This window comes from Orbicella franksi, chromosome 5, assembly GCF_964199315.1.
Source record: "Orbicella franksi chromosome 5, jaOrbFran1.1, whole genome shotgun sequence".
In the NCBI taxonomy this organism is placed as follows: domain Eukaryota; kingdom Metazoa; phylum Cnidaria; class Anthozoa; order Scleractinia; family Merulinidae; genus Orbicella; species Orbicella franksi.
The window spans coordinates 24519674-24534908 of record NC_138149.1 but is presented as its reverse complement, the minus strand read 5'-3'; the positions used below and the strand labels follow the sequence as shown (position 1 = coordinate 24534908).

At 49.0% G+C, this 15235-nt stretch overlaps 1 protein-coding gene across 2 annotated transcripts in view; it reads right to left on the bottom strand.

Annotated features, from left to right (window-relative positions):
- The window catches only part of LOC145487167 (receptor-type tyrosine-protein phosphatase S-like), a 52790-nt gene that overhangs the window by 25454 nt on the left and 12101 nt on the right, over positions 1-15235 (bottom strand). The window contains exons 9-10 of one of the 2 annotated variants that reach the window (XM_081465890.1): positions 14799-15092; positions 13938-14228 (exon numbers count right to left, since the gene is read on the bottom strand). In XM_081465890.1, the coding sequence (XP_081322016.1) occupies positions 13938-14228; positions 14799-15092 (585 nt within the window). The remainder of the gene's footprint in view (positions 1-13937; positions 14229-14798; positions 15093-15235) is intronic. The other variant, XM_081465891.1, reaches the window with a different exon arrangement.

The following is a 15235-nucleotide window of genomic DNA, read 5'->3' as shown; positions in this document are numbered from 1 at the left end:
AAATTGACCCGGCGGTATTGCGTTATTTCGATGAGCTTCTTGCAGAAAGCCTGCCAGCGGTAAGAAAGGTTGTCGAGAACGTGCTGGATGAACCGATTTCTCAAGAAACGCAGGCGCGTCTGCAAAAGCCGCTTGTTCTGAAACCTTACGAGCCAAGAGCCCCTCCACGCCAAAGAAGGCAAAGAGGAGTGCAAGCGCTTCTGAGGGAGTACGACCCCTTTCCTGCGCGGAGAATTCGAACAGCGAGAGATTACCAGAGAGAGATTCTGGATCTGTACGACGATAAAGAGAAAGAGGGGGAAGAAGAGACAACAGGCCGGCGTTTCATAAGATGGCACTTCATCAGACGTCTGGCGAGAAACCTCACGCCAGAGTTCATGGTGAAGATACGCGAAAGAGTAAGCACGTCATTCTATCTTCGGCACGTTTTCGGGTACCAGTTGCAGAACATTGAGGCCGGAACGGTAATCGTGTACTATTCGAACCCCAAGGGCTCACAGTGGTATAACAAACTAGAAGACGCGGAAAAATGGCTCAACACCCGGGAAGAAGAACGTCTCGACAACGAAAGAGTTGAAAGGCACAACACGAAGTGGGCTTTCCAAGGCTTTTTCAACGTTGATGTGACAGTTGTGCTCGACAGGCAGCCGTTGGTGGGAACAGGGCCATTGCCTGACTGGCTGCGCAACCTTGCCCATAGCCGGGCAATGATGGCGTTGGACACGTACAGAGACAACCTGTGTCTTTGGCAGTGTCTGGCTGTGCACCGAGGGGCGCGCACGGACCGTTGCACAAAAGAAGCTCGAAGCCTGGCCCAGAGTTTTTACAAACTCAAAGTCATTCCACCGAACTTCAGAAAAACATCTCTGGACGAGCTCGACAAGGTGGAAATTCATCTGAATGAGGGCTCGCCTGTCGCATCTTGGTTGGGAATTCGGGTCTACAAGCCTGAGCGTTTGGAAGACGGCAAAGTGGTATGGCATCTCAGAAAAAACCCGAACCCCAAACTAAAAAACCTTTTGACGATATGTGTATGAAGAGCACGCTTTCTTGATCAAAGACATCGCGAAGCTAGCAAAAACTTATGCATGCACCCATTGCGGGCAGAGGTTCACAAATTCATGGAATCTGCAACGTCACCACGAAACCTGCAGCACGGGAGAAACGGTGATCTGGTGCCCAGGGACAAAAGTGGAAGCGCCCCTGACAACCTTCAAGAAAGTGATGTACCCCCCGAAGGGCTCAGCATCAAAACAAGCGATCCTGTGACTGGAGCGAGAAGCGAAGCGGAGGGGAAGCCACATCCACCACGCAATGTGCGGGCACGGGGGAGGGAGATAGCTGGAGAGGGACAACGTAAGCGGGAAAATGAAAGCCTTGCCTGTTGACGGCTACAATCTCGAAACAAAGACGGTGTTCCAGTACCACGGATGCCCCTACCACGGATGCCCCAAATGTTATCCAAACCGACAGGAGGTCCTGGCAAGCGGAAAAACGGCAAAACAGCTGTACGAAGACACGGTGAAACAAACGGCCTCACTGCGCAACAGAGGCTACAGAGTAATCGAGGCCTGGAGTTGCGAAGTCGGGTTTCTCAAAGGAGAACTGCCGAGGAAGCAAACGCAAACATACCCGCACGCAATCTTTTACAATTTCGAGGCGTACGGAGACACGAATCAGTGGAAAGAGCCGACAGGCGCGTTGACGATAGAAAGCGCGCATGTGCCGATCTCAGTGAGCATAGGCGACACGTTGGACTGAGAGCCGACGCACATATGCGAAAAAAACCTGGCGGAGCTGATAAGCAAGTTCATGAAAGAGCTGCAGCGCCGCGAGAAAAACATCGGGGAGAGGGTGGGAGAGGAGTTTTTGCCAAAAGACCTGAATCTACTGCCGAAAGACCAGCAGAAAAAAATGTGCGAATGGTGCAACGAGGTCCCTGTGGTGGGCTTCAACTCAGGCGTGTACGACTGGTAGAGATAACGAACTTGGACAAGAGAGGGGAGGATTTTTTCGCTTTTTCCAACAGGCCTCGTGTAAGGTGTCGACGGCCTGGTGTAAACAGCTTTTTCTTTGATGGTGACGGTGGGTTTCTTGCCGATAAGGCTTGTGACCTCATTGTTCAGAGCCGAAACAACTTCAGGAAGTCTTTTCACCCAGGCAGTGGACCGCTTGCCCTCAGGGAGAAGCATCTCTTCAGCGTACTGGTGCCCGAACAATCGCTCAGCCAGAGTGCGGTTGAAATGTTCGACAATGGCCTGGTCGCGGTGAATGTTAACGCGCCCGCGCCGGATAAAGGTTTGGTGCTGGTCCATCTCTTTGGTGACGGCGCCCATGAATTCGCGCCCCGGGTCAACCTGCAGCATTTCGGGCCATTCGAGAGGCGAGCGCTTGTAAATCTTCTGAAAGGCCAGGGCGACCTCATCAGAATTTTTCGAAGTCAGGGGTTCGGCCTCTTTGAAGCGGCTGGAAACGTCGTCAACGGTCAGCGCGTATTTGAAAACTTTGCGGCCGCGAGGGAGCTTGTCGTGCGGCAGAAAAAGAAGGTCAGCCTGATGGACCCTGTTGGGCGTGGGAACGTTGAATTTCGGCCGAGGAATCCGCTTCGGCGCGGGGAGGTATATCTGCCAGAGCGCTTGCCTGATCAGCCACTTTTTTGCGGCTTCTTCAGGTACCTTGGCGGCCTCGGCCAATTTTTTGATCGTGGCAATGCCTTTCCAGTAGCCCCCGGGGCTGTAGTAAATCTTTGGGAGTTTCACGTCCATATAAGTAAGGCGTAAAAAAGTTTAAAGGAACCGGAAGGCCGCGTAGCCCAGAGCGAGCGCCCCGGCGCCCACGAACGCGAGTTCGCCGTTTTTCTGCTGCTTGCTCGGCTGATAGAAATCTGAGAACTTCGGCTCCTTGGGGGGCACCATCTGTTCGTCAGGATGCGCCTGGCTGTAGAGTTTGAAGGCGTAGTCCGTTTTGGTCATGTTCTGCTTGGCCTGCTCCGTTGTTTGCGCGTTGGTCACGATCCAGTCGAGAAGCTGTGTTCGGTCGTGCGTGTATTTGGCGTAAGCGACTTGATAATCTTCGAGAGCCTTGTCGTGGCACTTTTTTTCTTCAAGCGCGGCTTTGCCGCCCCCGCCGAGTGCCCTCACCAGATAATTGCCGCCGATAAAAGCCATGGCGTTCAACACAGCCCTGCCAATCATGATAGCGATGCTCGCCATGGTATATGTTGTAAATCTATTTTTAATTCTTCTCATATGGTGGCGGCTGTGGTTCGAATGGAGGAGGTGTAGGGCATTTCTCCGGTAATGGGAATTGTTCAGTATCAAGATCGGAGTCTTCATCGGTGCACTCAACTGACCAAACCCAATTTATGGCATTAGCGGTATGACTGGTTACATTGTATGCGAAAAATAACAGCGCAACCGTTGTGAGGGATTTGATGGTGAAACAAGAACACTCCATTGCGGCATTATAAGGGTTTTTTCAAACGCTGGCGGGGAGGATTTTCTAGTCCTCAAGGTACCCTTTTAGCGCAATGCTGCCCGCCACGAGGACAGTAAATTTCATGTAATTCATAAAGCTGCTGCTGGGATCAGAGGTGAAATTCTCTTTCACAACCTTTTTTGCGGCCCAGCCGATGCCCACGGCTAATCCCGTGAGAGTTGCGGCGTCAATGACGATCTTGACAAGCTTGTTGTCGGACATGGCGCGCTTGATATAAGGGAAGAGCGAAAGTTTAAAACAAACTTAATCTGTCTTTCCTCCCCCCAGAAGAAAATTTTCACCGCGCGGAGCACCTGACTCCAAGACTTGTTCTATTTCGATCTCTTCTCACACCTCTTGTTTTATTTTTCTCCGTCTTTCTCTGTCTTGAGAGACCTTATCGGCAAACATTTCGTTGGCAAGCATTGACACCGCTCCGTAAACATTCTCAGTGAGAGTGACCCTCTGATTGCTGCTGTATAGATGAGAACCTGCGCAATGCTTGGGATCGTCATCGTGAGATATGAATCACGCGCAAAACTTTAACTCATTTTTTTTAATCCTCTTGGCTGTGTATCGCGAGGAGGTTTTGGCTCGACACTCGCGGGCTCAGGAGCAGGCTCAAGCGCGGGCTCAGGAGCAGGCTCAAGCGCGGGCTTCGGCATTCTAATTTTGTCTAATGCGGCGTTGGCCATAGCCATGATCTCTTCACGCTTGTAATAGAGCCCGGCCAGGGAAACACCTATGACGCCAATACCAATCCATTGGTTGGTGCTCAGGCCAAAAAGGCCGCCTCCCTTTGGGCTTTCACCTTCTGTAGACGTGGCTGGCTTAGGGGCCGCTGTAGTGGCTTTCGTTTGCTTTTCTGTGTAATAAGCCTCCGCCGCTTTCTTCTGTTCTTCTCGGGCCAGACGAGTTCTTTCGGCAACCATTTTTCTGGCGGCCACACGCTTGTGGTTTTTTACGCACTGCGTTGTTGCAGCCTGAGTCGTCGCTTGCCGTGTGGTATCGGCGGCAGGCGCTGCCTTGGTCTCAGTGACGGCGGAAGGCGCTGCCTTGGTCTCATTGATGGCGGCAGTTGCGCTCTCGGATTGTTCGGTTGACATTGAAGCGAACCGTATTATAAGCAAATGAAAAAGTTCAATTGTTAACAATTGTCAGCAAGACCTCCGCATTTGTTGATGAATGGTGACCATTTATTCTGCAGTTGCTGAGCCAAGTACTTCATCAACGCCCTCAAGCGGATTGCCTTGTTCATCGCGAGAAGTGTGCCTCGGCTCCCTCAACTGTGGACTAAAATCAATGTTTTGTGGTGATCAGCGCCGCGTTGGCCGCGGCAAGAAACCGGCCGCACTTCAAAGAAAGGTTGCCAGCCAGATTGGAGAGCTCTTTGTTCAAGATGTAGTCGTTTCCGAGCTCTTCTTGGTAAGCCCCGATGTCTTTGATTTTGACGGCCATTCTGACCGCTTTGGTTGCAAGAAAAATGAAGCTGTCGATCAGGCTTTCCGTCGTCTTCGAGCCCACGTACATCTCGTAGCGTTTGGCGAATTTCTCGACCTCTGTGTCGTTCAGGCGCTTCACCTGCTCATGGGTCAGCTGCACTCCGATAGCCTCTTTGGCTTTGCCTGTGGACACGAGCACAGCCAGCTGCTCGCGAAGAGCGGGAATGTCGGGGGCGGTTGGAACAAGGCCGCCTGCGAGACCACTCAACGGCGCGGGCTCCGTTTCCATAAGGTTCATAACATCCGCTAACGCGTTTTCTGCAGACATTGTGCAAGGCTATATACAGCTCGCATTTTTTTATTCAAATAGCTTTACCCCGTAGGGGTGGCGAAGTGCGAATATAAGATAAGAGAACTTTCGCTCTTTCAGCTTTGAAACCAATCCTCTGTACTCATCCGGGGAGAGCTCGCCGGCGTAATCGTCGAAGATGGCTTTCGTTGTCCTGGCCGAGTGGGTGTAAAATAGGACGATCGCCGTCACATTCTCCTGGAAGGAAGACGTTATTCCGGTCAACTTCTGTGTCAGCGCCCACACGCTGATGCCCATATGCCGCACGGAAAAGGCGAGATTCACCAGCTCGCCTGTGCGCCCTTTCACATCTTTGGAGGCCGCGCAGTCGTCGAGGATTATGAGTGTGTTGGTGCCCTCGGAAAGCCATCTCACGAGCTTCAACCACCTTTCCACGTCGTGCTGCTCGCAGACTATCACATCCATTCTCGGATCATTTTTGCCAAGCCTGTGGTAGGTCCTGTTGTGCGTGAACGTCGGGCAGATGAGAACGATGTAGTTGAACTTTCCGCGGGAAGGGCCGTAGAGCTGGTCCACCACGAACCTTGATTTGCCTGAGTTGGTCGGCCCCATGATGAGAGCGTTGAAGGGTATCTTGCTCGGGTCCATGTCTTACGACTGGAGAAAGTTTTTGCCACACGAGCGCTGTTCTATTCAATACTGCACATCTTCAAGCTGACTTCCCATAAGGTTGAGCTGCGAGTCAGCGATGACGAATACATGGCATTTCACGTCGCCTGAGCCTTCGGTTTTCCGCTCAATTTCCAGCTGGACACCGTCTGTACTGTTCACAATGTGGGTGCCGCTGCCGTTCATCGACTGATCCGCCATCGCGCGCATATCAATCACAAGCCCGAACCTGTCACCGGTGTAAAACTTTGTCACATCCACGTGCTCTGTTTTATTTTTTTCTTTCACAAACAGGTTGCGGGCCTCTTCCCACATGTCGTTGCCTTCGATGGCGTTGTTGTAAAGCATGATGGGCGAGCCGTTGACCGTGACGTTGACTTTCGTCAGATCGGGGAAGATGAATTTTTCTGAATCTTTCTGACCTTCTTTGGGCGTTGACTTTGATGGTGAGCCTCGAGTCAACGTCTTTTTTGAAGGCTACCTCTTTGTCATGCATCACCTGGTCGTAAAGCAACTCTTTGCCACTGGTGTAAACGCTCTGCGCCTCATCTGCCAGAGTCTTTCTGCAGATCATTTTGTACTCGAGCTGGATGTTTTTCAGCTTGTATTTGAGCTTGGTTGTGTCGGAGCCTTTGACCACATGTATAGCTTGGGCGAGTTTTACGTCGAACTTGAAGTCGTTGTAAAGGGCCTGGGGGTAGAAAACGCCATCGTCGGTTAAGATCTGATGGTCAAGCCTGATCCGGTACTTTTTTCCATATACCTCGGTCACCTTTTCTTCGGCGTCAACACCCGAGGTTTTCATGTCTGCCACTTCTGAGCGGATCTTGCACAGATCTTCGCTCTGAATCTCTTCAAGAATCCTGTTGTCGCGCTCTTCCTGTGAAATGAAAAGGTCTTCGAAAGTTTTGTAGATGTCGTACCCAACCGTGTCTTGCAGTGTTCTTCCCGCAAACGACACGAGCAGCCTGTCAACTAGCGCCCGCGTGACGTTCTGGACGAGGAAGTTGTTTGGGTGCCCCCCAGCAAGGTCTATGTCAAAGACAAGCGCTGGCGAGCCCGGTACCAGAACCTCGTTCTCGTTTAGCTTGGGCACGTAAACGTACAGTGTATTGCCGGGGCTCGCTTCAGAGGGGTTAAAAGTGATCTGCTTGACCGCACGCTCAGCCTTCATGGCGTGCATGGCCTTTTCTCTGTGCGTTGGGCAAAGGTTCTCCGGCACCTCTGCCATTGTGTATAAAACGCGGCCGATTATTTCTAATTTGAAAAATAACTCGCTTGAAATATATCACTATGGCGGAAGGCGGTGGCGAATTGGGTTACGAAGACAAGGGCCTTGACAACCGAATTGACCACGACGATGATGGTGATGGAAAACAAGAGGGTGACACGACCCGTCCTTTTCATCCAGCCTCAGCGTCCACTCCCTACCAACCTGGCGACCCCTACCACAGGAGCGAACAAACGGAAATATCTTCTATGCAGCACGAGAAGTCCGGACTGCCTGACACTTCTTATGCCGAGACATCCTTTTGGGGAGAAGACATCCCTTTGCTTAAACCTGATTTGGAACGGGAATTTGTCATAGACCGGTTAAAAGAGTGTTTCCCAACTTTAAAGAGAGTATTTTTGCAATTATGAAAGGCACCAGAGGGAAAACCAAGGGTAAAATTGTTGCAGTAGGTATGGGTGGAGGCGAGTACAAGATTATGAAAGAAGACGGGATAAACTTCACGCAAAGTTTTTTGGACAAGTTTGCGGACAAAATTGGGCCGAGAGCTGCAGATGTCATTGCGGAAGATCGGGACACCGTCAGAGAAATGAAACAAAGACAAAAACAGGCAGAGAAACAACTACAACAGGCGCAAAAACTTGCTTCGCAAAGAGAACAAGAAAATGAAGAATTGAAAGTTCTGAGACGCAAAATCAAGCAAATCGACGTAAGATTGATGCCATTCAGGATGAACATGGTTCGAATCTTGAAAGTGAAGCAGAGCTGCATAGGCTCAAAGAACTGAAAAAGAACTACCAAAAAGATCTTGAAAACAAGAAAAAAGCTTTAGACTCGCTCACAAAAAAAGCAAGAAACGTGGAAAAAGAACAAGAAAAGGTCGACAGTCTCAGGGCCAAGATCGCAGCAAAAGAAAGTGAAACAAACACCATGGAAGAAAGGCTCAACCAAACAAAACCATTGGACGCCCTGAAAGAGCAGGAAAGCGAGCTGCAGCACCAAAACGAGGAAGACCAGGTGATCATCCAAGATGAGAATGCCTCGCCCTCTGAAAAAGAAGCCGCAGAAGGCAGAGTTGCAGAAAGAAACGAGGAGATCGCCCGTTTGCAAACTCAGATCGCGGAAAGGGAAAGGGGGCAGCCTCTCTTGGAAAGGGTCAAGGAGATCTTCAAAAAATATGGCGTGACGTTGACCGCCATTCTTCTCGCCGCCGGGACCACACTTGGCACTGTCATCGGGGTCCTCACCAGAGGTTTCAAAGCCACCGGCAAAGGTTTAGGGAACAGCCTCAAAGATATTGCCGCGAAACTCGGCTCTCTGCTGCCCAGGCTGATTGGCTCGATTGTGAGCTTCCTGTTAAAAGCCGCCGGCCAAGTCGTCGGGTTTCTGGCCGAGCACACCTGGCTGCTCATTCTTGCCACGGTGGCCTTTTTGTTCGAAAAATATTTTAAGAAGCAGCGTGAGCTTAGCGACAAGCCGCGAACAGCAAAGCCGAAAATCCAACAACTCTGACAATTACCGCCGTTTTGTTAATTTCGTGTTGTGGCGTTTTGTCTGCAGCCTCGGGCTCAATTTTTTGCACCGGTGGCTGTGCTTGTTGAGTTTCGCATGAAGCTGGTTTCCTGTGGGGTGGAACCACACGCCCCGATTCGGCTGTTGCGGCTTTGTGAATCGGGTTGGACGGGTGGCTATTGGGCGGGTTAATTTTTGTCGGGCCGCCTCCCATGTGTTTGAGCCCAGCTTTTTTTGTCTCCGGGTTTACCTTGTTGTTCACCCCAAGTTTCATTCCGGAGACCGCCTGTTTCAGCTTGTTGTTGTAACCGATCGTGCTTGCGGTGTTGATTATCATCTGCGCGGGCATGAGCCACGCCATAGGGGCAACAGCAAGATTGAGCCTGACCTTCGCTTGGTCCACCGCGAGCTGGTACCTTTGCACGCTAGCGGCCAAGTCGGCCTGTCTGATCGCATCTTCCATCAGCACCAGGAACTCGCTCTGGGCTTCTCTCGCCCGACCGCCATGACCGAGAATGCTGCTGCAGACGTTGACTTGCGCGCCCAGGACGCAGTAAACGAAAGCCTCGATTGACTGGTTGATTCTCGACAAGCCCGCCTGCGTCAAACTGTTCACAGTGTTGGGCGCGAACCAGTCTGCTTGGGCATCAGAAGCGGCCTCCGGCTTGATGTAATCGATCAAGTCCCCATTTATTGCTTTGCCGCCTTCGTCGCTGAATTTGTTCCATCCCGCGTATTTATAGTCGGTTTTCGACGGGCCCGTGCCTGACGCGTACACGTAAACGCTTCCCAGACCGTGGTTTTCCCCGTGCGTGAAGCGGAAATCGCTTGAGGGGGCAATGCCGAACTCGCCGCATATCCTTTTGTGCGAAGCGACGTCGTAATGATTGTTGTATTGGTTGAACGGCGGGTCTCCGGGCAAAGCGCTCATGCTCTGAATTCCTCCAAACTGGTACAAAATCCGCCTGACCGTGAAGTACACGTAGAATTTGTAGAAAGCTCTTATCTGCGGGGGGAGATCCATCCCGCTGTCAAAGATTTCGCGAGAAACTCCGCACCCCTGTGTCGCGCACAAAGCGGCGAAGTTGAGCTGCTGCGGCCAATATTTCATGTCTGGCCCTCCCAGCCAGCGTTTTGATTCGACTGCCGACATGTGCCTGAGTTTGGTGTTTTGAAATATTTCTCGTAATTTCGTTGTGAAATGTTGGTCAGACGTGACATATATTTGGATTGGGGCGTCGAATATTTTTTTCAAACTTTGCGCTTTCCCGTCGAAAGGTACGGTAGGGATGGGCAAGGAAACTTTTGAACCAAGCGGCGCCAGGAAAACCTCCAACGGCTCCCGAGCGCCTTTTTCATTTCCTCGCTCCAATATTTTTTGTCTGAGCCGAAGACGCTTTGAAGCGAGCCTAGGCCCTCTTTGAAAAAGATTTGTTCCATTACGTTTTTCCCGTCTGTACTCCCCTGAGCAATGAAACGGGATCTATCGGCCTTGGGGAAATGTCCCACAAATTCTCTCCATGCATTTGCCTTGGCAATTGAGTCTTTTATCAAAAGGTTTGGATCTTTCCACACATTCGCCATGTATTTTGAACATAATTTTATTTATTGAATATAAAAATGGTTGTTCTCACTCTTGTCGCGCAACAGAACGGCGAGACCGTCTATTTTGAAGAACCGCTCCCAGGAGCAAGCTATGCCAGACTTTTGAGTTGTTCTTTTTTCAACTCGTGGCATAATCTGAGTCGTGCTGGCAGAATGTTTTTCAAAGGAACCGACGATGTGGTTGCATCATTGCCTCAAGGGCATTACAATGTCGAGAGCCTCGTAAAAGAACTGCAATCCAGTTTCGAAAATTACAGGAAAAAGGGGAAATTGGTCTTAGAAACGAATAACCCCAATTCTGTTCTTAAAATTACAACCGTCGCCGGTAATGCACTCAACACTAATCAAGCGAAAGAAGTTTCCATTGATTAGTTTGGCCAATTTTCTTGGAATCGGGAGAAATATGAGGAAAGAAGAATATATCAAAAAGCTTAACAGCCCGAGTTGCTACTTTATCCACTGCGATCGCATCGACTCGACAAAAAACTTTTTAAATGGAATGAAGTCAGACCTTCTTGCCAAGGTTGACCTCAGAGGAAAGCCTTATGAAAAAGTCAGCTACAACATCGACTCATCGCAAAACGTTTTCCGTGACGCTTCTACAGACAAGTTCATAAACAGCATCACCTTAAAAGTGAAGGATGAAAATGGCGAACTCTTTGATTTCAAAGGCCTGCCGCTTCTTTTTGAATTAGAGTTAAATTAAATTTCTTTATATACGCAATGTCTTCGGCAAATCTGTTGCCACGAAGCGCGCCGCCTGCCGAGCCACTATATCCGGTGGTGGCGGCAGAGCCTTCTCAAAATTTCTGCTTGCAGAAGGTCAACGAGATTTCCAATACATTGGCTGGCGAGGTCCACCACTATCACCTCGTCGCAAAAAAATACAAACGCGCGAGAAAGTTCGTTAATTGGGGCGCCGCCGGCTCCAGCGTTCTCTCAGCAGCATTTTCCAGCACGAGTTTAGGCTCCGCTCTGTCTGTTGTTGGCTTGCCGACTGCCCTTCCTCTTGGCGGCGCTGGTGGGTGCTTCGCTCTCGTTTCGTCTGCGATGATTTTCGCCGGCAAAAAGCTCGACTCGAATCTCAAGAAGCATCAAGGGATCACCACGCTCGCCGTTGCCAAGCACGGCACCGTCAACAGACTTCTCTCGAATGCTTTGAACTACAACGCGGTGTCTTCCCACGAGTTCAACACTATCCTTTCGGAGTTTCAGCAATACAACTTTCTGAAAGATCAGGTCCGAGCAAGGATGCTTCGCCAACCATCAACAAGAAAGCTTCCTGATGTTGATGTCCAAAAACTTGAGAAAGACATCCGTGGCAGACTTGAAGGGGAAATGATAAAAAAAATCACAAAACCTCCCGCTTCGAACTAAATTTCGAGCGAAAAAACACAAAACTCTCTCTTTGTCTTGTCAAAAACAGGTGATTGCAGTATTTGGCATGCCACATAGCCTTGTTCTTTCGAGAAGGTTACTCACTGACGCAGTCATGCGCGAAATAGGGAAAACCCCCCGATCAGCTGTTTCTTTTTATCGCTCTAGTGAAGTCTCTTTGTTCTACCACGTTTCGTACCCAATTTTTCCTCGAAAAAAGGTGAAAAGTGCCATTTTTATTGGCCAGGCCGAGAAGAAATACCCTATTCTAACAAACTGTGGACAAAAAATAGAAATCTGCCTGTAAAATTCCTTTTGACTTGAACATTCCTGGTGGCTTTGAAAATTCCTGATCGCTTCAACTGAAGCCAAGAGGAATGCAACGAGCTTAAACTGAAGCCTTCAGGAATTCGCAACGGGAAGCTGTGTCGCCTCAACCGGAACCGCGTCATGAAAGCATTCAACAACTTCGCGTGTAATATCACGCACTTGTCTCTGCCACTCAGGCGTGAAATATTCATTCACGAGAAACGCAATCAAGTGAACACTGACAAGCATGTTTTTATGGTATGCAAATGAAGCCGTTGGTTTTTAAATTTAATTCGACCGGTTGTAATGGCGTCGCAGCTCAGTAAAATTTCTGAAAGATTTCGGTGTAGTCGTTCTCGTCGTACATGGGGTAGCCAAGATAATGTTTTTCTCCGTTTTTATAACACTCGTAACACTGTCCGTCAAGGCCGCAAGTGTTGCATTTACGGCAAAACATGACCTTTACAATTCTTGATTGTTTTTCGCAGATGGGTGACTCTTCAATCTCATCATGTACCTCGTCCCAGCCCATTTCCTTTTTTTCCTTTATTTTTATCGCTATGTACTCCTTGAGAATCATCTCACGAAGCTCTGGAGGGAGGTTTTGAATGGCCTCGGAAAGCCCGCAGTAAGACATGGCTCCTTGCGATATAACCCCGGTTACATTTCTCTAACTGGTGGGTCGAGGCATTTGAATAGAGGGGGGTTTAAGTCAACTCATGGAGAGTTACAAGCAAGTTCCGTCATCATTTCAAGAGTTCTACAAGTTGCAGGTTGAAAGGAGAAACAACCCGCAAACCGACGGTGATGAGATAAAAAAGATCAGAAAAATGATGTTTCTTCGCAGACGTAATGAGAGAAGAAATCGGGGCTCTTTGTGAAAACGACGAAGAAGACAGAGCAGAACTCAACAAGTGGCGCCAGCTGAGAGGCAATGAAAGAAACCACAAACTGGGAACGGGTTGCAAGAAAAATCAAAGACGACATTCAAGACGCGTTCGAAGGGATTGAAAGAGAAGACGACCCTGAATACCCGAAATTCTTGAACGGGTTTCTTTTAAAAGGTGTGAAAGGCATGGTAAATAAACGCCACAGGTGGCATCCAAGTCTTGAGTCTTACGAACAGCTTCGCGACGAACTCAAGCAAGAAGAAAACCTGCTCCCTTTTGCAGAGTATTTTGTCAGAAGCCTGGACGAAGGGTTTGCGCGTTACAGTGAATACAAAGACAAAGGATTTAGCAAAACGTTCAAGCTTGGATGGTTTTACAGCGCACCGGCGAATAAAAACAGGCTAGCGCGCCCCTGCCGCACTGGCAGCACAGTCGGTAGTCGCACAGAAGACCGATCCCGCAGCCTCTGCATGGCTCTGGCTCTTTCATTCCTTTTTTCAGCTGGTAGTTGTGCTGGCCGCAGTACGCCCCGTAACAGCGCTTTCCACAGCTTTCTTTCCGGCCCCGCTTCAGCCACCCGCACTTGTTTGGCGCTCGTGCCTTCCCCGCTCCAGCCATATTACACCCGGCTCGCCCCTTTCTAACATTCCGCACTCCCCCGCGAGGGGCGGTTGAAACCCGTCAAAACCAGTTCTTTCCAGTAGCCGCGGCCGCCTTGCGTGGCTTTGCGCTGCGTGGGGGTTCCTCTGTTGTTAGTAGTACAGTGGGAGGTAAACAAATACTATTTTCAATGAGGGGGTTGCATTTAACCGTTTCACAGCCCCCACATTCATCCGGCCCGAGCCTGTGAGGGCCGGACTTGAATGTGGGGGCTGTGATAAGGTAAAATAAAGCCCCCTCATTGAAAATGGTATTTGTTTACCTCCCACTATACTACTCTGACTGATTGACTGACTGACTGATAGACCGACTGAAAGATGGACGGACAGACAGACAAACAGACAGACAGACAGACTGACGGACGGACTGCAGGACTGCAGGACTAACGGACTGACTGATTGACTGACTGTAAACATGAAAACTTCAATCAATCTTAAAACATAACATTTATAGACCTGCAGGATGAGTAGTTTCCATGACAACCACTGGCTTGCTTTTCCAGCTGTGCCTGATGTTAACAGACACGACAGTGAATGTATACATGACATACTCTTGTAAATCAGCTGCAACATAAGAAGTGTCCATTCCTCGATGCACCACTTGATCTTTTTGCTCATCCTCTTGACTCAGACGCATATAAAGCCAGTAAAGAATAATACCATTTGGATGCAACGCTTTGATCCAGGAAACTTTTATTGCCGTCGAGTTCACAGCCACAGCTGTGACGTTTCGTGGAGATGACGGTTCTGAAAGTTATATTAAAAGTAAATTACACAACAAGAAAACACCGAGACCAATCTGCAGTCAGGGTAACTAGAGTAATTTGCCAGGAATAGGCTCTTCTCATTTAACTGAAAATTTTCAGGCTACAACGCACAACTGCCGAATTTGAGCCACCTCATCTTTTCACATTATATTTTCAGGCAAGGATAATTTCCACTCGTTTGATATGCAGATGATATCAAATCTAAGCCCTTTAGAGAAGGTACATGTAATAAACACTAAGCTGACTAAACATTAGCCTAAAAACACTAGGGAATGGTAATCTGGCAGTTTTGACCATCTCCAACGTATAGTGTATAGTTTAACAATGCAAAATTCATTTCCTGATTAAATCTAGACGAACAAAAGAAAAACAAAAGTTACTTCCCAAAATTACAGCGAAAAGTCGGTCGCCACTAACAGGCCCTAACATTTATACTATATATTTAAAGTTTGCCGATTTTAGTTATACACCTCTTCAGAAATCCCGCGCCCAATTTGCAGTTTAATGCGACCAAAAACATGACAGATGTAGTAAATAACGTCTCTTATACCTGCTTCAAAAGTTCTGCTTATAACAGGACTACTGTAGGGGCCCACCCCTTCGTCATTAACTGCCTGCAACTCGAAGCTGTAATTAGTGTACGCCTGTAGACCAGTAATTGGTAATGTTGTTGAATTATTCTTCGTGTTTATCGTCGTGTACAAAGGATCGCCGCCGCGCATTTTAATTTTGTAACTTCTTATTTCTCCATTCTGTTGATCTACTCTTGGAGGCAGCCAGTTGAGAATGATGGATGAAGATGAATTGGTTATGGCATGCACACTCTGTGGAGGACCTGAAGGGTCTGGAGAAAAAGGAAGACATTTTTTAGTACGATATCAAACATGAAAGATGGTGCCTCGTCATTTCCAAATACAGTCGAACCTCCACTAACGGCCACCTCCCTATAACGGACACCTCTCTACAATATTTTGACTGTTAGGTATT